The sequence below is a fragment of the Salminus brasiliensis genome, chromosome 13 (genome assembly GCF_030463535.1).
Source record: "Salminus brasiliensis chromosome 13, fSalBra1.hap2, whole genome shotgun sequence".
Taxonomy (NCBI): Eukaryota; Metazoa; Chordata; class Actinopteri; order Characiformes; family Bryconidae; genus Salminus; species Salminus brasiliensis.
This window is the reverse complement of record NC_132890.1, coordinates 16,058,802-16,082,824: the sequence shown is the minus strand read 5'-3', so window position 1 is coordinate 16,082,824 and position 24,023 is coordinate 16,058,802. Positions and strand designations below refer to the sequence as shown.

At 43.1% G+C, this 24,023-nt stretch overlaps 2 protein-coding genes across 3 annotated transcripts in view; both read right to left on the bottom strand.

Annotated features, from left to right (window-relative positions):
- The window catches only part of necab2 (N-terminal EF-hand calcium binding protein 2), a 135,016-nt gene extending 129,541 nt beyond the window's left edge, over nt 1-5,475 (bottom strand). Inside the window, exon 1 of one of the 2 annotated variants that reach the window (XM_072695520.1) lies at nt 5,083-5,475. In XM_072695520.1, coding sequence (XP_072551621.1) covers nt 5,083-5,412 — 330 coding nt within the window. In that variant the 5' untranslated portion in view covers nt 5,413-5,475. The remainder of the gene's footprint in view (nt 1-5,082) is intronic. The other variant, XM_072695519.1, reaches the window with a different exon arrangement.
- Nucleotides 5,476-10,207: 4,732 nt separating this feature from the next.
- hydin (HYDIN axonemal central pair apparatus protein) overlaps nt 10,208-24,023 on the bottom strand; it is a 106,156-nt gene continuing 92,340 nt past the window's right edge. Inside the window, exons 66-85 of the mRNA XM_072695200.1 lie at nt 23,211-23,371; nt 22,991-23,085; nt 22,593-22,806; nt 21,881-22,102; nt 20,863-20,989; nt 19,278-19,443; nt 18,916-19,063; nt 18,580-18,787; nt 18,143-18,364; nt 17,598-17,767; nt 17,303-17,501; nt 16,940-17,098; nt 16,212-16,492; nt 15,113-15,332; nt 14,714-14,926; nt 13,012-13,175; nt 12,596-12,746; nt 12,137-12,367; nt 11,078-11,302; nt 10,208-10,740 (exon numbers count right to left, since the gene is read on the bottom strand). Coding sequence (XP_072551301.1) covers nt 10,231-10,740; nt 11,078-11,302; nt 12,137-12,367; nt 12,596-12,746; nt 13,012-13,175; nt 14,714-14,926; nt 15,113-15,332; nt 16,212-16,492; nt 16,940-17,098; nt 17,303-17,501; nt 17,598-17,767; nt 18,143-18,364; nt 18,580-18,787; nt 18,916-19,063; nt 19,278-19,443; nt 20,863-20,989; nt 21,881-22,102; nt 22,593-22,806; nt 22,991-23,085; nt 23,211-23,371 — 4,086 coding nt within the window. The 3' untranslated portion in view covers nt 10,208-10,230. The remainder of the gene's footprint in view (nt 10,741-11,077; nt 11,303-12,136; nt 12,368-12,595; nt 12,747-13,011; nt 13,176-14,713; nt 14,927-15,112; nt 15,333-16,211; nt 16,493-16,939; nt 17,099-17,302; nt 17,502-17,597; nt 17,768-18,142; nt 18,365-18,579; nt 18,788-18,915; nt 19,064-19,277; nt 19,444-20,862; nt 20,990-21,880; nt 22,103-22,592; nt 22,807-22,990; nt 23,086-23,210; nt 23,372-24,023) is intronic.

The window sequence follows — 24,023 nt, the reverse complement described above, 5'->3', positions numbered from 1 at the left end:
TAGAGTCGCTCGCTGTCTTCAGTTGTTTTTAGAAGTATCTAAGCTTCTAAGGTATCTTTTGGATCCTAGTCTTTACAAACTAGCTATGGATATTTTCTGAGAAAACAGCGAAGCACTTTTGTAAGTCGCTCTGGATAAGAGAGTCTGCTAAATACCTTAAATGTAATTGTAGAATAGGCTTGTAAGATCAAGTGCAGGGAGTGCAAACTATCAATGGTTTATTATCAAATTCACAGGAGTTTTAGGTGTTTATGATGTAAATTGCAAATGTCATTTAATATGCAATTTATAGTACAATTAAATGCTTAATAAATCACACCTGAATAGTCCAGGGCAATGAAAGTAATTATTCTTGGCTTCTAAGGGTTCAAGTCCATTTCTTCAAAGTGCTGCTAAAACGAACCCCTACAGCTCCTGTATGGTAATTGAGTAACAGAATGAGGCTGCATTTCTCTGAACCCAGAGGGGGTGGGGAGTGCAAAATGGCATCATGGTGAAGCCTGTGACTGCCTCCATCTCCATCAGCTCAACGGAGAAACTTACAGGCAGAGACTAATTGACCACTGATTCAAGACTTGCTGCTACAGTGAGAGCACAGAGGGCGAGAGACAGAGGGAGACAGAGAGCAGCGAGCGAGCGAGAAGGCAAAGTGGATGTCAAATGTCAGGCTGGAACGAACATTGTGCATAAGAATCCTAGAGAGCTGAGGGGGGTGTACTGCAAGGGAAAGACAATGAGAAATATACAGAATGCTACACTCACATAGCATCCTCCTGTTCCACCACATCCCACATCCCAGTCCAGGGAATTGGGAAGGCCACTGAAGAACACTGAACTAAATGTCATGCTTATACTCTTTATTTTGGAGATCACTAACGCAGAGTTTATGTCAGGCTACTGAAGCAAACTGCTCCATGCACATTAGCCTTGTTATACTTTACTGAGCCTTACTGAGCCACAAATCAAGAAGACGGAAAGCAGATAAGTGGGGAGTTTTCAGTAAAATATTGAAACCACAGAAGCCTAATCCCGAAGATATGTGACCACGCCTTATTAAAAATGTCAGCCACGTAACTTAATCTTATAACTTAGTCTTAGTACGATGTTCAAGCAACACTATGTGACACTTTTACCTTAAAATATCAGCTTCATGACAGCTTTGTCATTGTCACTACAGGCTGGGAATGCTGGCTATTTAACTACGCAACTTTAGTGGAGTGCAAATTGCGTAATGCTGCGGAATTTGTGTGTTACTCTACTGCTTAAGTCCACAAGCTTCTCTCTTAAGCTGCTGGTTCTGTATCTTTTAGCTTGTCAACAAAAAGGGGCTCAAGTGTGACACTATTTGTATTTATGTCAGTGGAGAAAAAGTGAATTACACTCCATGCCTGTAGGGGGAGCCTAGAAGGGGAAACACCAATTCTTCTAAAACGTCCGCTATGTCTGAAACTGTGCTCTATTTGGTACAGTATAGTTCATTACTTTGAGGATTCAGACATTCTGTACTGGTGTCCGAAAACGTAGTGCCGAATTTTCAGTGCACTGTAACAGTCCCACAATCGTGTGCAAACAATGGACACCAAACGGACATGCAGCAACCGTAATCCACCAGGTTGTTTGGTTTGAAAATTCGCTTGCAGCATCTCTGGCGAAGAGCAACGCTCAGACTGTTTATGGACCAGTGTTTCCAGATTAGGCGGTTTTCTGCCAAATTGGGCGAATCTTATAATCAGGATTTTGATGTGCCTAATGTTGCTGAGGAGATTCAACTCCTCCATGTACTGGTTAACATGGCAGAGAGTACATAGTTCTGCAACATACCTGTACACAGTTCTGCTGTTGGAAAAAAGGAATGAGCAGTGATGCTGAACTGCTTATAAAGATAAGCAATTTTATATGTATGCATAGCCATGCGTCCTTCATTGCTTTCAAGTGTATGCTTTAGAATATGAAAAGCAAAGAACAGGAATTGATCTCTACCTCTTTATTTCTGTATATCGTAAATCACATAATTGTTGCCATGTATAAATACATAAAATGCACAAAAATGCTTTTCAGTACTTTTTTAATACTAGATAAAAAGGTACAGACAATACAGCAACATATCCAGGACTGTACTATAAGTGCAATAAGTGCAACACAAACACTGAAAAGCGAGACGGAAAGCAAAATATGAACCCTACACCATTCTCCATGTCTTCATTCACTCTAAAATGTGCACTCAACTGCCTACTTAGGGGCTCCATTTCATTGATTCTCTGTGGTTGCCGCAGTATGTCCTGGCTGTGATCCAATTTACTAAGCAAATGGCAATACTGTTAATATTTCAAGGTTCAAGCCTACATTGAGTCGTCTGCAAATGTCATGTGCAGTCACCGGCTGAGGCCAGGTGATGGAAATCAAGTGACCATGCCTTTCCTCTTGCACTTCACGAGACACGGAGGAGTTAAATCCACAGAGGCAGCCCGGTGCTCTACAGGCTCACATTATGTGCTGAGATACCCACAATATATATCATCGCTGTCCAATGAAAAACCTTTACAGGAGACGACAAAAATGTTTTGAACTTTGAATGGAAGTCAATGTAAAATTTGCAAATGTAATTTAATATGCAATTTATTATGTAATTAAATTATTAGTAAATCACACCTGAATAGTACTGGGCAATGAAAGAAATGATTCTTGGCTTCTTAGGAATTTAGAGCATTTCTATTGGTCTATTCATCCAGAAGATTTACACAGTGTGCAGAGCAGCTATATCCATTATAGGTATACGTTTATACTATATTATACTATACTATTATTATATTATATTATACTATTATACCTATTATATAGTTCAAAGTCCGTAATTGTGTGTAGTGACGTCAAGACAGAACACTTAGCTTTAAGCACTCCCGTTGAGGCCAGTTAGACTGCTAAAGTGTTGGCGAGAACAATGAAGTGGCTATTTCTAGATTTCGTTCAACTTAGATTTCATCAACTTCTGTTGTGTGGTTTGAAGAGACCATGAAGCAAGAAGCAGCTTGAGTCTGTGAGTCTAATAGAAGAAACCAGATAAGTTGCTAGTACGCACAGAACTAGCAAGATACCACTTTTCTTATCTTACAATACCGATGCTGAAATCTTGAGCGTCGGCCTGTAATTATATTCAATTTTACCTTCTGAATATCATTCAAATCATTACCTTTTAGAATGAGCTGTTGTTGATGGAAGCACTTCACTTAAAACAGGTTAACAACATCACATCACACAGTGTGAGTTAGATTTCTTACAAGATCAGATCTAATCCATTGCTCTTTGCACTTTGATGTCCGATCCAGCCTTTTCTGCTGATATCGGACCCATATAGATACACTACCTCCAGTTGCTAGTGTTGATCACACTGATCATATGTAAAGAGGCTGTTCATGATGAACAAGGCAAGAGTTCATTTGAGGAGTAACTATTTGGTTACTACTATGAAATGTGATATGCAGCATTTTAATGCTGTACAGTTCTTTAAAACTTGACAATGGACCAACGGAAATGCTTACTGGAGGTACTGTGGTTCTGCATCCAGGGCTCTTGCAGTTTGCAGGGTTAAACAGGCATGGCAGGTAAACTTTTAGCTTTGGATTAACAGTGATGAGCTCTCCACACGGCCCAGGCATGGCAGAGGCTTCACGCAGGTAATGGAATCCACCCCCGAAGTGAGGATGGAAATCAATTCCCTGACAGGCACCTGCGCTCCCAAGTGAGCCTCCATGGAGCGCTATGCACTTTCCCTTCTCTCTCTGGCTCTCGCTCTCTCACGCGCACTCTCTTTTCCATCCCTAGCTCCAGATCCTCTCTTGCACCATTTCTTTTCATCCTCCTGTGTCTCAGACCTCGTTATTTTCCCCTCCAGTATGATTTTCTTAATTTCACATTTCTGGGGTACAACTGTGCCTCCAGTCTTTTATTCCAAAGTTGTCTCTCTCTCTCTTTTTTTAATTAGTTTTAATGCACCACTTAAACACATTACTACCGTTTGCTGTATCTGGGTCTGAAAGTGAACTACTTTTCTTTCCGACTGGCTGGGTTTTTAACCCTCCCCTCCAACCCCGGTTCATGGATCTGGAGAGAAAGAGAGAATATCAGGTAAAGGAGCCCTGAAAATCCTGAGGCACTCTGACCTGCTCAATCAATGCTGCTGGGACCTCGCCTCAGTACAGCAGGGCTTCACTAGAAAAAAAAAAGTTCATCAATTATTTAAGCAGGGTGTGCTTGTCACATATACGGTCGTGGGAGAAAATGCGTGAGTGAAAAGTCAAAAATCGAGCAAGTAATGAAGTGGTAACCTACGTGTATGAGCGTTTTCCATGTAGGCTCACTCGATTCGGCTACAATTGAACCGATTAGAGATGAAAAAGCCATCAAACGGCTGCTTCGCGGTGCGTCGTTCTTTCCACCACCCGTATTTGGACAAGCCCCGCCTCCTGCGCTAGTATTGGCTGGTAGTATCTCCGTCGGGCGCTAGGATTGGCCGGTGGTTCACACTCGCGAGCGAATCGTTACGGCATGCACCACTAACCGGTCCCAGCGCAGGAGATTTAGCCAGTGATGGCGCGGAGAGGGAGGGGCTTGACGGAGAAGAGGTGGGAAAAACAAGTTCGCGTTCGCCTTCGGATCCAGCTGCTCCGAGTTACGCAGTCTATTTTAAACATCAGAGCTACACACCCTCACCTCACACTCAGCAGCTCTGGTTAAGGTATATAAGTTTAAGCACGGCGGCGTTTCATGTCCTTTTACAAAATAGGAAGCCTACTAGAAGAGAGCGTGGGTGTGAAACAGGGTAGCGGGGTTCCATTAAAGAAAGTTGGCCAAGATTATCGTCTCTGAGCTGCCGAATTGCGTTGACGCGAGGCAGCGGCGCTCCGGGGATGATAGCTACCACACCGGTTAAGTAGCCTCAGCCGAAACACTGCTACACCCAACTTCTCCTCAAGTCATTTTCTATCAGAAAACAAAGTTAAACTTCACGTGCGAGCACCGGTCAGCCGTTCAACACCCACCCACACACACACACACACACCAAAATAAATAAAAACACACACTCACGTCGAGAATGACGGAGATGCCTTTCCGTGGCTCCGGGGCGAAGAACTGCTCCTGGGCCACGGCCACCTCTCCCTCATCCTTGGCGTACTCCCGCGTCGAGATGCTTTTGTTGTCGCTCATCTTGGTGACTATCCAGCGGACGAGCCCGTCGATACCCCCGGGCTGGGCTCCGCCGCTGTTTTGGGCCGGTGCAGCCGTCGCTGTCTCGCTGTCCCGCGGCCCGCCGCCTCTGGGCTGCTCGCCGCTGTCCTGCGCGCGGAGTTTGCCTTGTTCCTTGTGGAGCAGCTTGTGGACGCCGTCCCTGCAGTAGCGCGCTGCCTGCTCACACATCCTTTTGCCTCGGCGCGTTCATGCTGCGCGCTATGGGGGCCGGTCCCTCCTCCCCTCTGACATCAGCACATGCCCAAACACATACGCCCGCGCGCGCCCGCGCGCGCCCGCGCGCACACACCTCTCCAAGGCACGCGCACTCAACCTCTGAAGCAAGCCCTGCCCTGCACACTTCGGTGCCTGGTCCTGGAACAGACCTGCTCCTTCCCAGGTACAGTGGTTTCCCTGCTCCCAGAACAGCCACGGGATCATTACCAGAGCCATTAGACTAAGCTAAGCTGAATGAAGGATATGTGACTAAACACTGACTGTTCAATCTATACATGTACAGTACTTGGAAAGCTGTGGTCAGAGCACAGGGTCAGACATGCCACGGTGCCCCAGGAGCAGCTCCCCCACAACCCTGTGATCAATATCTCAGCTCTCTTACCACTGAGCCGGCAGTTATACTTTTATTACACTAGTACAGTACGACAAAGCTATCGTTCACATATCCCAGCTTGGTAAGCAGATCCCAGGGTCATATTATGCTACAGCGCCCCTGGAACAGAATTAAGTGCCTTGCTCAAGGGCCCAACATTGGCCGCCTAGCTAATAAGGGTATTGAACCCAAAACCATGTGATTATTATCATAAAAGTATGATAAACATGCTAAATTCCTCTACTAGTGAACTGCCATTATCACACTATAATGATGTTAACTGTTGCTCTGGACTCAGTCCTGCAGAAAATAAGACAGTAAAGCTAAAGCTAAAGCTAAAAGAGCTAAATGATGTATTTGAGGTAAGTAAGATCTTTATCTTGCTGTTCTTCACTCATTATTAACAATACATGAAGCATTTTGCTAGGTTGGATTTGTTTGTTTGTTTGTCAGTGTAAACATGAGCCTACAGTTCTTGGCTTCTCCAGTCCCTGCTGCTCAGAAATGCAGAAGATTGATCCCAAAGTTCAGTTTGGTGAGATCTTTTTTTGAGAACTTGTTTACTGTAGCAGTAAAGAACACCCCAAGCCTTAGTTGGACACTGTACATCTGTCCACTATCACATCCAATAATGTGTGATTTTATTAAGCCGTATGTGAAATTACAGCTCTTCATTCATGCCAAGAACCAGCAGAGCTAAAAATCAGCCTGGACTCTAAATAGCTCCATCACTTGCGAAAACAAGTGTGTCCACTGCCGTGGCATTTGCTGTATAAGCAGGTTTCTGAAGAGTCTAATCAGTATGTCTCTAGGGACACATCTGTGACCTGAACATTACCCTGACCAAAGTGTGACCGAGAATGCAGTACTGGTGGAGAACCTCCGGCCTCGTCCAGAGGGACGAAACAGCAGCTATCTGCAGATGTGTAAAAAATTAGAGCACAAGCTCTGAAGTAGATAACTAAGAGAGGAGCTGAAATGTGTGACCTAAATATGCCAATTCAAAATACTCTAATCACACCGAGCAGACTTCAGTGTACCAGTGAACCCTGTTTTAGCATACAGAACTTATTTGAGCAGCAACTTAACAAAGGTGCTTAACGTTAGTGTAGTTCTACCCAAACCCCAATCAGATTAGACCTGGGTTTCTGGGTGTTGCTACAGATGTAGACTAGCTTATAAATGCCAATTCTCTTTAGAAACATTTCATCACTCAAGAAGCACATTCTTTGCCAACTGACTGACAGGGTTCAACCAAGGTCCATACTGGAGACACTGCAGACCCCCAGCAGACGGTTTCAGTATTACATGGCCTTGTCAGAATCTATTTTGGCCAGTGAAACAACCTTATTGGCAGGAAGTAGAGACAGCCATAAAAGAAATACTGGCAAAGTAGGTGCCGCGCCTGCTTTGAAGATACATCAGAAGATGTACTGGAGAACAAGGACATGCATTTAGTGAGTACAGTCTTGGCAGCCTTTGAGAAACCTATAATCCGGAATCTCCGAACAAGAATACGAAGGACTTTCTTTCATATTAAGAGTGAAAGCCACAGACTGAAATGTCAAAACAACCCATCTGATGTCGTTGGCTAATAACCATAATACATCTGGACCTCCATATCATGGCTTGATAATTATTCTTGGCAAATGAAAGAAATGTACTATAACCAAGCATTGAAAACACATCTCCTGTACACCTTAGCACAGTGGTTGTCAACTCGCTCAACACACAGCCCTGGAGACCCACTGATCTGCACAGTTTCGGGTGTGCTCTGCCACAAACACCCCTGATCCACCCCATGAAGGGCTTGATAATTAGAAGATGAGCTGCATGAGATGTGCTGGGTGGAGAGAATAGTTTAAACCAGCAGGTCACCAACCCTCCTCCTGGAGATCTACATCCTTGCAGAGTTCATTTCCAACCTGCATCTAACACGCTGCCCCTCCACTTAGCTAACACTGCATCTCATCTACACTCTTGAAAAGAAAGGAGCTATAAGTGCTTTCTTAAGCAATGCCATAGAACAACTACTTTTGTAAAAAGAGATGTGGGAGTGTGAAGAATGTTCATGTAGAGATTCTTGACCTATATAAGGGTTCTCTCTTTTACAAAAACGGCTCTATGGATCCAAAGGTCATTCTCCCATGGCATCGATCAAAGAACCCTTTGTGGAACCTTTCACTTTAAGACTCCAATTCCACTTACAAAGAACCTCTGAAGAAATTAATTAGCAGGGGCATGTGTGTGACAGGTCATGGTTGAAACTAGACTCAGTTAGATCTTCAGGACCAGGGTTAACTGGAGACCACTATTAAAACTATACAGGGTTTAGAGCATAGAGGTGGCAGTTCAAAAAGAGGCGGTGGTTGGCTTCCCATGGGTGCAAGGGGAAGCTACGAACGGGTGGGTTAATTGGCAGTTGGGAAGAAAAGGGACTACTCTACAGGGTTGGTTTCCTAGGACGTCAGATGAGAACAACTGGTTTAGCCCCTGACTGTGGTTGTTCTTGGCCATTCTCGACTATGGTTGTGTGACTGTACAGTTGTCAATTGTTCTTAATTATAGTTGTTCTTGACTATTGTTCTCAACTGGAGATAGGAAAAATGCCCTTCCTGAGGTTACTTGGTGTGTTATAACAGGGAAAACACTTCAGCATGCAAGGCAGTGGTACTCTGAGAATTGAGAAGTACTGGGGTAAAAACACTATGCCCCATGCACCATACATTCGCCAACCTCTGTAACATCATGAAATCTGAGATCTCCCCAATTTTCACACAGAGGAAACCTGTTACTTCCGCTATTGCAGGAGGGGTGCTTTCTCACTTGCTTTCTCACTCCTACAACACCCTCATTACCTTAGCGCCTCTATAAAGGCCTCAGATGACCTTTGCAAGTTGAAAGGCTGTTAAAAGGCTCCCCTAGTCCTGCCCTTTGCCACAGGTGATTAAGACCTCCCTGCTAAAAGAGCCCTTCATTTAATTGGCGCGTGGAACAAGCCCCCCCATACACACAGTTTGTGGTCCTATAGTGAGGCATTTAGCCCGACAGGAACGCAGTGCTGAAAATATGTCTGTATGGGAGAACGGAAGCAAAAGCCTTTTCTGCTTTTTCCTCCCCAAGCTGAGCTCGGGTAATTACGACAAGCCGTAATCTCTTGTCTTCGGCAGCGCCTGGGACGCCACCACCTGCTGTCTCAGTGCGGCTGTTACAGGCTGCTTCCCGGCTCTTTGCAGAAGCCAGCGCAGTGGTGCGCTGCAGTGCCCCTACGGAGCTAAGAAGGCCCTTAGCAGGTGGGCGGCCACACTGGTTACTGCGGCTATATAGGCTGATCAGCCCCTTGTAGGAGTGCTCAGCGAGAGGAGGGCAACTCCTTAATGCTCTGCATGGCCCCCCCATGCATAGCAAGAAAATGCTGGGCCTGTTGGCCCCTTGCTTGCTCTTTCGAAAGCCATTTTGTCCTGAATACTCTGGAAATAGCTAATGAGTGCTGGTGGACGCATGTAGAGAGCATTTCAATTCATCTCTGGCAGACACAGTCCACTCTATCAACGCTGAAGAGATTTAGAATTGCAAGTCCATTCAGACACTTAGGTCTGTTGATTACAATGTTCAGTCTACATTACATGAAAAAGCTAAAAGCAGGTATAATGCATGTGATACACTGTGCTGTAAGGGAAAGCTATTTTTCATCGACCTGGTGATGTTCTGTACTGTACCATAAGCAGGTCAACATTATCATATTGTCAACTGACCTGCTTAATGGTCGGGGCTCAAGAGGGTGTTTGAAGATGAGGGTGCAGCGAGCAAATTGCAGAAAAATTGAGAGCCAATTTAAACTATGTCCCTAAGAGGACTATTGCTTAATGTCAGGCTGCCCTTGCTTTGGCTGTGCTCACCCACTCTCTCATTAAAAGCACTCCCATAGTCCATGAAGTGTCTCGCCAGACTGAGGGGAAAAAAAAAAGAAATAAAAAAATATAAAATTTATATGCAGACCGAACATTGGAGGCATGTTACAGCAAGCACTCACCCACAGAAATGTATTAGGAACACACAGACACACACATCTCTCTTACGGAGAGCTTGTATTCTTCCATGTCATATTAGAGGTGTTATAAGGGCAGCAAGTGCACCTCCTGGTGGAGGTCAGTAGAATTCTGGAACTGGCCATGCAACCTACAGCTGTGTGAACTTCCAACCCCCCCAAAAAACAGCGTTTTTTCAGAAAATAATTTAAACACATTTAAACACATATGATTTCAAATGTAACATTTAAACACATATGGACAAATTTCTAAAGCATTTATTTCTTTTGTAAACTAAAGCCATGTGCAGCTCTCAATAAATCTGGTTTATTACAGTAAGTAGTGCAGCACATTCGTTATCTAGGTCCCCTATGAGGTCTTCTCTCTCTGAGGCTGCTCTGGGCAGATGCCCTTCAGGTAGTACACCCAAGAGAGGCTCTGTCCATGGCCTTCTGTCCGTGGACTGGAGATGGTCAGCTTCCCTGTGCATGGGGTCTTGGAGCCTGCTGGAGGGCCCTCGAAGCTCACCAGAATGTTGTGGGACTTCTTGGAGCGGATGGTGTCCACTCCCTTGACGGTGAAGGCTGGGTTGTCCACTTGGAAAGAGAAGGCAGTGGCCTGTGAAAACACGTTCTTAAAGGAGATGGAGACGTTGGAGCCGGCACGGACGGTCAGGGGTCCCTGAGCTTTGGGAGGGGTGCAGGTGCCATAGAGCGGAAACACATAGTCCCCGCCGGAACTGGAGGAAACGGTGAGCAGGCCTCGCACTTCGCCCAACTGGCTGGGCTCGAAGTACACCTCCACGGTGACATCACTGCCTGTCTGGAGGCCTGCTGCCGCTGTTATGGTCTTCTCCACAATGAAGTCGGGGCAGTCTGTCTGAAAAATGGATTTTGTAGGATTAAAGGAATAGTTTGGATAAATCAGATTTATAAATATACCCTAAATGGCAGCCATTCTGAACTGTGTCCATTCTTTTTTGTCCACTACTATAAAATAGTACATATTGTGTACATTTTATTTTTTCCTAAAGTAATATGAGATATAGTCAAATAAGATCAGATAGGCTGGTAAACCATAGCAAACATAGCAAAAGAGTGACAACGAAGTCCAAAATATAATAAAGTATTTAAAACAACAAGGACGCAGTAATGTACTGCTCTAAACGCGGCATGTACGATTCTGCTGTTTCATTCAGTGCTCCACAAAGCTGTACCTTGCAGGCGTACTCAGTCTTGACACGAGAGTAGTTGGTGAACTTGGCAGTGAGGTAGTGGCCACTGCCAAGCGGGGCTTTGAAGTAGAGGGGTTTCTCAGAAGGGGCGGGGAGGGCCCGGAGCAGCAGCTCATAATGGAAAGAACCCAGTTCACTGTTCTGTAGCGACAGCCGGGTTGTGGACTCGCCTGTACGCAGAGGCTGGTACTGCAACTTCAGGGTGTCCTGGCATAAATAAAGAGAGGGAGAAACAGAGAGATAAAGAGCATTTCAAATAACAGTCCCTTCGAACTAGGAACAACTTGCTGCCTTTATATTAAACGTTTTATCTGGCACTGATTAGGAATGAAAGCAGAGCAGTAGACATTTTGTTATCTACTTTGATCTATGTGTGATTACTCACATCTGCTTAAGCAAGATGTCTGCAAGGATCTATGCAAGCTGACAATAAAAGAAATACAAGATTTCAGTGTGTGGATAGTCTTTATTGCCCACTGTTGCTTAATTTTAAGTGGGGAGAGGAGAATAACATCCTTTTCGATCATTCCAGAAACTCATTTATTGCACACATTCCCCTGTGCTTTCCCAGCAGGCACCAGACATCAGAAAAATTGCTGAACTGGAGCTTCAAATAGTCCAGTGGACTAAGGCACCATGATCTAAGGGTTACTGGTTAGAATCCCGGGTCATACTATTTGCCATCAGCAGCCAGAGCCTGAGAGAGCACAATTGGCCTTGCTCTCTCAGGGGTTGGATGATGGCATGTTCTTCCCACATCACTCCTAGTGTGATGTCAGTCAGCACAGGCTGCAGTATAAGAGCTTTCCTCAGAGTGCGCTGGCTACCTAGCAATGCTGCAGCAGAAGTAAGTTCGAAAAGAAGTGATGGCTGGCTTTACATGTCCACGTGTCGGGGGAGACATCATGGCTTACATTCAACCAGACAACAACGGTGGCCAACTTGGTTAACTCAATTACTACAGCAGCACTGCCCCTTAACTGTTACTAGAAAAAAAACCTACTAAAAACCTTTGATGAAAGCTTTAAAAACAGGTCCTACCTTGGACAGTGCAGACACTGGGAGCTGGGACTGTACGCTGATGTCCACACTGCGACACTCAACCGAGAACACCAGGTTTGTAGGTAATGGATTGTCCACCTCCACGCATGCCGAAGTTGTCTGCCTGACGGCCGCCACCATCTCAATAGTGCTAATCACTCCAGGAGGTGTGGCCTTGAAGCTGAGGTTGTAGAACAGGTATTCACCTGTGACTTCATTCTTAAAGGTAACCTGTGAAAGGAGGAGGTGAAGTAAGTCCAGCAGTATGCTTGCTAATGTAGTTTAAAACATTTAAGTGAAAAGAGCTCCCGTTTGCATAATTCTAACTGGGGAGCTTGCTAGCATTACCAGCATTTTTCCCCATTCTTCTTAGGGTATTATATTGGTATTGATTTAAGCAGCGTTAAGCTGTAGATTTAATTGGCACAAAATGCAGGCCTAATAGGACTTGGCACTTGCTTTGGCATTGTATTGGCCCTCTTTGTAGCTGAAGAAGGAGATTTTGTAGTCCCGCTTGGCCAGCGCAGGCACGTCCACATAATCCAAGCCCTTTAGAGAAACAGTGCTGTCGGTACGTTCAGGCTTACCCATCTCCACTATAGCACGGAACCTGCACAGCAAGGGCATAGAATACATTACACATCTGTTGGTTACACTTCTATTCTCTTAATTTTTTTGGGAGCCATGCCATAGAAGAAACCCTTTTGGATCCAGAAAGAACCATTTAACCTTTTAAATTGGTAAAGAACCTTTACATCAAGTGAAGCTTCTTTAAAAGGTTCTTTAAAACCATACATCTCCTTTACAAACATGATTCTTTATTAATCCAAAAGTGGCTCTTCTATGGCCTTGTGCAATAATGAGTATTCTATTACCTCTGTGGTTTAGATAGCCAGTTCTGAACAGGGACCATCTCTGTATATGGGGTCTTACACGGTATCTCACGGCTGATAATGCCTACTGCTTTAGGTGGTTCGGCCGTGCCCTGAAGGGTGTAGAGCATGCCCGAGCCATCGGGAAAAGAGAAGAAGACAGAGCCCTAGGCCAGACACAAAATCACATGCAAATAAGAACGCAAAAATGCAGACACTTCTACTGGCTGTGGAACAATTGAGCTTGGAGTAGTATTATCATAACAATTAGCATTCAGCTTCAAAGCTCCATAGCCATGAAAACTTGTGTGCTTGCTTTATTTCAAAGCGAGCACAAAAGAGTGGTAACAGGCTGATTATCATTTAAAAGGGTTTCTTATTCCCTATACAGTTCAACTGAATTGTTCAATTACTCACTACACAAAAAACAGTGTTCCGAGACCACTGACCCCACCGACCTCACCTATGAGTCATTTTCTAAGTCTGAACTGTCTCAGTAAAGTGATGTTTTTTGGCTTTTGATGAAAAACAATGGCATAAATAAAACTTATAGGTAAGTACTTTTAAAGGGCCTTAATTATTCTTATTAGCTTAGTACAGGGCTCTTAAGTTGTGGCCCTGGAGGTCCGTTATCTGTAACAGTTCAAACACACCTGGTTGAATTCATCTGATAATTACCAGGTATGTTCAGTGTATGTTTTAGCAAGGAATCACCAAACTGAGAATTATTCCCTATACACTATATGCCCAAACGCACACTATATGTCCAAATGTTTGGGTACACCCCATCTAATGAATGCGTTCAGGTACTTTATTTATTTGCACCATTTGCTGACACAGATGCTCACACACAGCTGGTCTAGTAGAGAAGTACTGCCAATAGATTAGGAGTCTCTGGATCAAATAAACATGAACCTAATGGCGGCGACCTGCCTATTGTCAACCATTAGTTAAGGGGTATAAAGACCCCCTGCATTGAGCTGTGGAGCAGTGGAACTGGAATGATGGTGCTCCATGCAATACTTTTGGGATAGTTTGAGGAGTTGGGGATGAGGTGGGGTGGTGATCATCCAACATCCTGACATTACTAATACTCTTGTTCCTGAATGCAATCAAATTCTCAGCAAAAGCTGGAAAAAACTTTTTAATACCCTTGAGTTTGGAAGAAACAATGAATAAGCAGGTAGTCCCATATAGTGTATATAGACAAACCTTCTAATTAGTGAATTCAGCTATGTTAGGATGCACCTACTGCTGACACAGGAGTACAACTGCACACACACACACAGCTCTCATAATCTCCAAAGAGCAGCATTTCTAATGGAATGGCAGGCAAATTAGTGCCAAGCATTGACAAGAGGAGTATATAGCTCCCCCACCATATAGCTGAGAAGCAGTGGTACTGCATTCACTAGAGATAAAAGACTGTACCTTTTTGTCATTATACTTATACACTTGTACGATACACTGAAATTTCTCTTAGTGTCAGCCATGCTTTTGCACCCCTGTAGCAGAAAGGTTCTGCTCAAGGGCCCAACAATGGAGGCTTAACAAGCCCAGGTGCTGGACCTATGCATAGTGTGACAGAGCACCTTTATTTCAGAAAAAGATTCTATCTAAATATTTTAATATATAGAGTACAGTTAGATTCCCCTGGTCTAAACAACATGAAATGTTAACAATGGACAGTTGAGAAGAGATTTACCAGGTGCTTTTTGCCATCTGTGGTCATGACCATGGGCTTATAAGTGATCTCATAAGCTTTGTTCTGCTGGTAAGGCTCAACGACAAAGGAGGGTGAGGCGCTCCAGTACTCGCCCTCAAGCACTGGCTTCAGGCTCCAGCGGTGGTTCGATGGGTTGGACAGACTAAGAGACTGTGTGCACTGACTGCGCACCTGGCACATAAAGTTCACCACCTGCAAGGGAGAGAGAAAAATAAGTATAAGCAGACAGTTTTTATGTTGTGGAATTCTAATTTATTAAATCAAAGTAATTTGTAATTTATTAAGCACACATCAGGGGTACAAGCAATCTATGTAAATAAGCAAATCATTTATCACTATCAGCACCCAGGTTAATCAACTGGAAGCAAAGAGACTCACTTGATTGGCAACTGGTGGGGCGATGCAAGAGCCAGCCAAGGTGAGGTTCACAGGCTTGCCTCCCTCTATAGAGCAGCAGAGATGGTCATATCGCACATTCTGCCTCACCTCTACAGGAGCAAAAATCACCTCCAAGGGTACCTCCATTCCTGGAAATATATATCCCTCAGCTGGGCAGATACTAAAGTCTGGAGCAAAAGACTTCACATCCCACTGGAACCTGGTATGAGCACATGCAGAAGTCACCATCACTCAGTATTAAAGTGCGGGATGTAGAATATGTTTGGTCTGTAGTGGAAGAGTGAATGTGAAATGTGGGCTAATATTGCTGATGTACTTTTGCTATTATCTAACTAGTGAATCACACTGTATCCAGTATGTGTACAGAAGATGTACAAAATAAGAATAATAACCATACCATGTGGCACTCTATCTGTAGACGTTTACAGAATCAGTTATGTTATTAAATAAAGTGAAAATGTAATAACAGTCATTGGGTTCTTTCTGATAGTAGATGCATGTACTTTTACCTTGCTAGGACGGCCTAAATTGGCCATGTGGGCAGTTGTTTTACTTGTGGACAGTGGAACGGCTGATTTCTAATAGTTCTGAGATCTTTTAAAATCCCTTCTCAAACTCATTTGCATCTACAACCTTCTTTCTGAAGGAGCGCTTTCTGATTCCCATCATGGTGATATCACTTACTTCAATACTCAAGAGCAAACCAAACTAAATGTCTGAGGTTTAAATAAAGCCTCCTCCAAAATCCCCTCTAATGATGATCTAACCATCTGGAGCTAATGTGCTGCACCTGCTTCTGACTGTAAATAGCAATTATTGTGGTGGAGTTCTAACTTTTTTCTCACAAGAAATCAGCATTTATATTAATTATATTTTACAAATGATTTTTAAATATGTTAAAATATGTTTAAAAAGACAAAGGATTAATATATAATGGAGAAAACATTAGAATTACTGGGATCCTTTAAGTAAAAGCATAAAAGTTAAAGGAGAGCTGCTCTTATTCTTTCTCTGTAGCACACTCAGAACACTCAGTGTGTGTGTGTCTGTGGGTATGTTAGCATGCGTGTGTATGAACCTAGCCCCGATGTCTCCAGTGTTCTGCAGAATAATGCGGCGCGTGGCTTGGCAGCGCTGGGAGACAGCCCCAAACAGCAGATAATCTTGGTCCAGTGTGACCTCCACACCCTGGCAGCAGCCCTTCAGCACCAGCAGGGGGCACACAGTGCCCAAACACTTCAGTTGCAGCTCCTCGCTGAAGGGAGCCATGCGCTGACATGGGGTAAAGACCACTTCCACCACACATCTCCCTCCTCCACCTGGCAGGGTCACCTCCCTCTCCGGACGCAGAGACAGGACCTGGAGAACGTACAATATGTGAAGCATGTTTCCACTATAGGAACCTTTGAAGAACAAAGAACTAGATGCTATAAGCGGTTGGTATATTGTTTTTATTTATTATTTAGTAATCAAATATTGGCAGAATATCTTGTGAAGACACTGTTGATGGCTTTACTTACGTTTCTTTTAAACGGCAAGAAAGAAGAACCAACCAGTAATTGGAAAAATGTAATTCAGAACAACACAACGTCAGTCTTCACCTGCTTAATGTTTGTTGTGTTGTACATTTACCTCAGATGACATAATTGTATGCAGGAAGAAACACAAAGCGGGAACTCATGTAAATCTCATTTAGAATAGTTCTAGGACCTTTGGAGGAGCCAAAGGAGGAACTGTTTTTGCAGGGAAGCTTGACACCACACATAGTGGATAAGGACTGCTTGTGTGTCCGTGCTTGAGTCTTACCCTAGAGTCCAACAGTGTGTGTGCAGAAGGTGTGAACAGGAGAGAGAAGGTCAAGGACGAGTCACTGTTGTTGATCAAAGGAATCAGCTTCCTGCTCTTCTGGCCCACCTGGAGGGCTCCTAGTTTCACGTCCTTGTGTTTTGGATCTTCCACATCAATCTAAGAAAGCCAGAAACAGACCACAGAATGCCAAAGAGTCTGAGAGTTCATCCTTCTAGAGCATCTAGAAGTGAAGCCTTTTACAAACACGTCCGACTGTGCTGTGCATGGAGCATGGAGTTCATTCAAACCAGATCAAAGGTGTAGAAAGACATGTAGGCCATGTCATGTTTCACAATGCATCAGAGATATTCTCTTTCTCACCTTCATCTTGATTCCTTGCCCCAGGATCTCTACTACCTGCTTGGCACACTCGTTGATCTCGAAGACCACGTTTTCATGGTACCGCACTGCTTCTCGAGGGTAGAAGGTAAAAAGCACCTTCATGCTGCCACCAGGGGGAAGCACCTCAGGGGTGAAGCTCGCTTCCAGAGAAGGGGTGTTAGAGAATAAGCAGTTCACACTGTGAAAGACGAAGGATAAATATGTAATTTGCTGCAAATAATGAGCAATTCGGAGCACCAACTGTACCTTAAAACCACATTTTCTAATTCTCTACCTGATTCCTCTCTCTCCTTTATTGCTGATGAGCAGTGTGTGCGTTGCAGGCACCATTCCAGCAGAGTAGATGAAATTCATTCCGAAGTTGTACTTGAGGAAGGAGAACTCCAAGCTCGGGGCAGTAGCTGAACCCAGCAGAGAACAACAGAAAGTTGGGCCATTCTTAACCTACAGAGAAAAATCACCAAAGGCATGAACAAATGGATCCTGTTGAGAAAAACTGAAAAAAGGACATCAAAGAGAAATGTAAACCCAACAAGTAATAAAGATACACTATCTGTGTAAGGTTTATGGACACCTCTTCTAATGAATGCATTCAGAACAGGACTCACTAGAGCAGATAAACAAGAAACTATTGGCACTAATGCCAGCTGTGGGCTAGAGGAGCCTCCCAGCATTGAGCTGTGAATCAGTGGAACAGTTTTAGTACCCCTACATTTTAAAGAAACAAGCAATGAGCAGTTTTCCCAATACTTTTGTCCATATAGTGTACATTTACTATATGAGTGAGAGAAAGAGAGAGCAACTGAGGCAGGTAATCACCTTGACTGAGAAGCGCATGTCTTTGAGGACACATTTCTGCAGAGGGAAGAAGCTGAGGATGCAGCGATCCTGTCCTCCCACAGGTACCATGGCTGTTTTAGGCTCCACCTGCAGATGGCGCTGTAGTTCTGCAGGCCCTGTTAGCTCATACTGCACATCCAGGCTAAACTTCCCAGGGTTGGACACCACAAATGCACAGGTGGACGTATCACTCAACTCCACCTGTACAGAATGAACAAATCAAGAGGTAAAGAGATACACTGCATGTCCAAAGGTTTGTGGACACCATAATTACTGAATTTAGCTACATTAAGGTGCACTGCACTAATACAACAATTAACAATAGAGTATCTTGAAAGGTCAGTGGAATGTTGAATGTCATATTCCCACAGTAGAAGATCATCAGCAGACGAAAAAACTCTTCTCCTATAGCCTACCATCTTGAAGTCCACTAGATGAACTTTAGTAGGGGAGAGCTCAGTGACAGCTCCCTCTGGACCCTCATACAGGACACAGGCGTTCATGCTGTAACCCTCTGCCTTTACATTCAGGGTGAGTGGCTGAACCTTCCCTCTGACTGTTATGAGCAGATTAAACACCACTGATCCTTCCTGCGTGGGTGTGAAGGATATAACCAAGGGCACCCTGCCAGAGAAATAAGTACATATGTATTTAATGTAGTTTTCAAAAGGAAACTTTTGGTGGTAGATTTGTGGCTCCTTTAGCATTCCATTTGGTCTGACTTTAGTACTAAAAGGGTCTAAGCTGCTCACTTTTCTTTAGGGGGTATTGTCCCTTCCATGGGCTCCAACAGCAGACTGTCTCTGAGGGCCTCTGAGTGGCGTGAGACTTCCTCGATGGAAAAGCTGAAGGGCTGGTCTTCTCCATTCACCACATTCACAGTTTTACAGATTTCCTGACCTACATGTGAAAACATACAGACCTCACAATGACTTTCTGCAGAGCGTCCTGTTGCTGCTCATACAGTAACTCACATTTATAGCTATTTGTCACAAGGTTATTATTTGTACACTCTTTCTGTATGTCAAATCCTTGGGATCTACCTCCATTGACTGTGTTTTTTTTTTCTTTCATCAACTTCCACACCAAGTCTGACACCTAACAGGAATCTTACCGATAAGCAGGCTGCCCAGATTAAGGTGAGCATGATCAATGTACACAACAGGTTCATTAGCAGTGCCCACCAGCAGAAAGGGTACAGAGAGGTTATGCTCTGGGATTAGGAAGGTCCAGAAGGACTCCACCAGATCCAGCTCCTGGGCCTGAAACCTAAATGAGACCTGGAGTAGAGGATAGAGAAAGATCAATAGAGTGAAAACCAGCAGAAAGAAGACAGTTGGAAAAATGTGGTCCATTGAATATATATTCAATATTTAGCAATACAGTGAGACTCATTAACATTGAGACAATGAAGAACAGGTTAATTCTGTTGTATATTAATGAAACTTCTTAGGCAGGTTAACCTGTTGTCATTTGTCATTTTCTGTATTTAGTTCAGCTGTTGTTGTCTTTTTGTAATAATTAATGGGGCATATATATATATATATATATATATATATATATATATATATATATATATATATATGTGTGTATTTAGAACATCAGTTTTAACCTCAGCATCTCTCAGTTGTTTCTAATTTTGAGTTTCTTCTTCGACAAGGGAAATGCATAGAGAACTGGAAGGGGATATTAACTACTTTTTTTGATATTTTGGATTGCTTTCTTCCACTGAGCGAGGCTGGAGGCATTTACTTAGAAGACCTTAGAAGACAACATGTTTCGGGTATACTTCAGAATCCACTTGTGAGTCAGGTCCAGAGCAGCCACGCATCCCCAAGCCAGGGTGTTTCAGAACGTTTGCAGCCTTTCTACTCTACACTCACTCTGACCAATGTTTCTGATCTGACTGATCTACTTTTCTTTTCTGTTCGTAAAAAAACTCCATCTGGCTTTCCACTTTTAATGTTGATTAAAAGCACACATCCTCCAGTGTAGATTTTATGTTTGTCTTCTGTGTCATCTGTGAATAGTGATTTGAGATTCTCGCTCTCTCCAGCTCTGCAGTTTAGTTGGCTGTTATTTAGGGTTTTCCCCTTAAAAACTCCCATGCTTTTCTGTTCCAGCAGAGTCTTTCTTTTTCAAACCAATGCATACTGATGTTTTGTGAGCCACCTTCTTTAAATACCACTAAAGATTTTCTACTGGGTTCAAGTGAGGCGACTGTGATGGCCACTCCAGAATCTTCCAGGACTTTTTCTGAAACTAAGCCTGGGTGGACTTTGAGGCTTGGGATCATTGTCTTGTTTGGAAGGTCCAATAATGCCCAAGCTCCAGCTTTCTCACAGCAGGCATGATGCTTTTTTCTAGGATTTCCTGATACTTGATCAAACTGTTTTTGCAATGCCCATTTGCTCTGCAGTGTTTTTAACTTTAATCTTATCTTCAAAATGTCTTGTTTTCAACTACTGGAATCCTAACTCCTAAACCAACTCCACTAGCTACATTCAATCTAACACATTTGCACATTTTTTATGTAAATATACACAATTATGGGAACATTTACAAACATGTGGTTCATTTGGGCCAATACTTCCAATGTGCTAAAGGGAGGGACTAATGCACACACACACATGTAATGAAAAGCAGATAACCTTATACTACTTCACTGTCTCAATATTTATGTTTCTACATACCCATACCTCCATTTTCTTGCCAGGCTGAATGGTGTTCTTTGGTGTGAGGCAGGTAAAGGGTTTAGCCTCTGAATCTTCACATCTCCATAAGAACGAGTATGGCTTGCTGGTGGGATTCACAATACTGAACTCTCTGCATTTAGAATTAAACCCACAGTTACTATCACTGAGCAGCAATTACCATAAATTAGATTTATTTACAGTTGCACCTAAAATTATTCAACCCCTATTGCAAATTATGTTTATTAGCCAAATTTACAAACTTAATCTGTTTGCAATAAATCAATCAAACAAAACCTATTTAAATAGCTTAACTAATATAACAAGTGCTTTCTCCATCACCTTTTTGCTGTTAAGACCTGATGCAAACATGATGCATAGCCAGACACCAGCTTCTGGCAGTCATATCCTATTCCTCATGGGCCAATAGTTCACTAATATTTTTGCGTTTGTGTGCTGCAGCTACCTTCTTCAAATACCACTAGAGTTTTCTTTATGGGGTTCACGTGAGGCGACTGTGATGGCTTCTCCAGAATCTTCCAGGACTTCTTCTGAAACTAAGCCTGAGTGGACTTTGAGGCATGCTTGGAACCATTGTCTTGTTGGGAGGTCCAATGATGCCCAAGCTTCAGCTTCCTCACAGCAGGCATGATGCTTTTTCCTAGGCTTTCCTGATACTTGATCAAATTAATTTGCGGGTTTCCAGTGCCAGAGGAAGAAAATCAGCTCAGAGCATCACTAATCCACAGTCAAGCATCATTGTAGGCAGGGTGCTTCTTTCAGTGTATGCTTCATTCTTCCTCCTCCAGACATAACCAAAAAGATTTGAAACTGCACTTTTCTTTAAAGGGGGCATGTTGTGTTGAATATGAAGAAAGCACTTGTTAGATAGGTATGTTGAGCTATTTTAATAGTTTTTTTATTGGTTTATCACTAGCAGCTGAAACTTTGTACATTTTACTAATAAACATAACTCACAATAAGAGTTGAATAATTTTGAGTGGAACTGTAATTGAATTCTTACCTGCAGATAACTGTTTTGACCCCTGCGGATATAAACTCTATTACTTTAGTGTTGGGGTCCAGGACAGCCCTGGATAAGGCTCCGTTGGGAACACTGAGCTCAATGTTGCGTCTGTTGCCACTAAGGTAATCAGAATCTTTCAGATGGAAGTGGCAGTAAGGCAGCAAGCTGCGACCTCTCACTGCCATCACGGGACCTTGCTCATCCTTCAAATTGGGGATACTGGCAACACAAGTCAATTTAGAGTGTTACATGTAAGGTAATATCATAGTCTCTGTCACAAATGACAAGAATAAATTACACAAAAGTAATGAAACAGCTAAGTGAGGGATAATGCGGACTGCAGATCTTACATACATAATGCAAATAAGCCTGTGCTAACTTCTATTCATTAATAGCAGTGGGGTCATTATTGAGCAAGATGTTCTTTCGGAGCCTAAATAAATATTTAAAAAGGTAGAAATATTTGTTTAATGTACAGCCTTATCCTAAAGTTTAAGCACCCATTCTGTTGATTTGTTGCTAAAGTGAGAATATGTAGAATATGGTATTTCTAAGCAATTGTAAAATATAGTTTGTTGCATTTCCCAAATTGAATGTATTAGAAAACATATAATATTAAAATACAACATATTACAGTACTATGGTACTAAAATTGTACATCCATAGCTGAAATATTTGTTAGCCATGTGGTTCAGTTTGCTTCACACACCTGCAGTGCAGCCTGGCCTCATACTCTGCTACTTCCAGCGGGGAAAAGCGAATGTGGAAGGTCTGGCTAACCCCAGGCTGAATAATTCCCACACTGGGCTCCACACTGAAGGGGGGTAGCTCTGGGTTTCCCAGCAGAAGAGTTGACACGCTCGCCAGAGAGCTGGCTGGCCGTAGCCCAGTCTGACTGCCCTGAGCAGAGCGAGGGGTCATGTCTATAAACAGAAAGCAGAAAAAACGGCAACTCTAGCAAGATCATTTCTTCAGTTATAACATAGATGACACTTCTGAGCCATTATGAATATGAAAATCTTATGGCATAGGAGGAACAGAAGTGGTGAATTTAGCTCTTGAGCAAACACAAATTGATTTCTGTTCTACTGCACACTGAAAGCTTACCTCCATGATTAAAGCACTGGGTCTTCCCAAAGGTTTCCAATATCACCTGCCAGGAATACTCCAGCTTCACAGTGCCTTTGTTGGCCATCTGCATCCTGCATTCATTATATTAATTTGGTCACATTCGAGTATTAAGGGAATGCCTTAATAAAAAATTATATATTAAATTATAACACAGCTAATGACTGAGACAACAAACAAGTTTAATCACAATACATACTGGAAGACTCTCGTCTGGTAGAGCATGGTATCTTTGAATTGGATGGGCTCAGCACGACACTCGAATTTGGCATAATCACATGTGGCACTGACCCTCAGATCTAGCTCTCTAGAGGAGTTCTCCACCACCAAGTAGTCGGGTTCTGGATCAGTCTCCACCACCTGACGACAGAACACAACAACTGTTAGATTTCCTATGCTATAAAAGATATGACTGCTGCTGACCTCCAAAATGCTCAGCATTTAAAAGCTCTGATATAATACATAGAACAGATGGAAAGTAATTACTGTTGTTAAAATATATCCTTTTTCATTTAAATTGGTCTAAAGAACCTGTCAAATAATAGGAGTTCCTAACTCTCTGACTAGGCATTCTCTAAGCAGCTAACTGAGGATCTACAAACAAAATTAATTGATGCCTACAAAGCAGCGGAAAGCTATAAAAAGACATCAACATAATTTCCACTCTCAAAAATAATAAGTGGCTTTTCTCAGGAAAGCCCTCAGATTGAAATGTTCATATGCTGGCCTGGAAGGTGTATCTGACATACAAGAGGTGGTGGACTATTCTACTGTGCAGCATTGCTTTCACAAACATCACTTGAGTGGAGTCATCAGAAAGAAAGCTTCCCAAAAAAGAGGCTAGTTTCTACAACAGGATTATAATCCAAAACAAAATCTCAAAACGTACTTGAACAACTTTAAAAATCGCAAGCTGAATCTTGAACATAAATGAAATACAATTGATAGATCTTAGACTCCGTTTACACCTGGTCACTTCATGTGACCAGTATTTGGATTGTATCCTTATAAG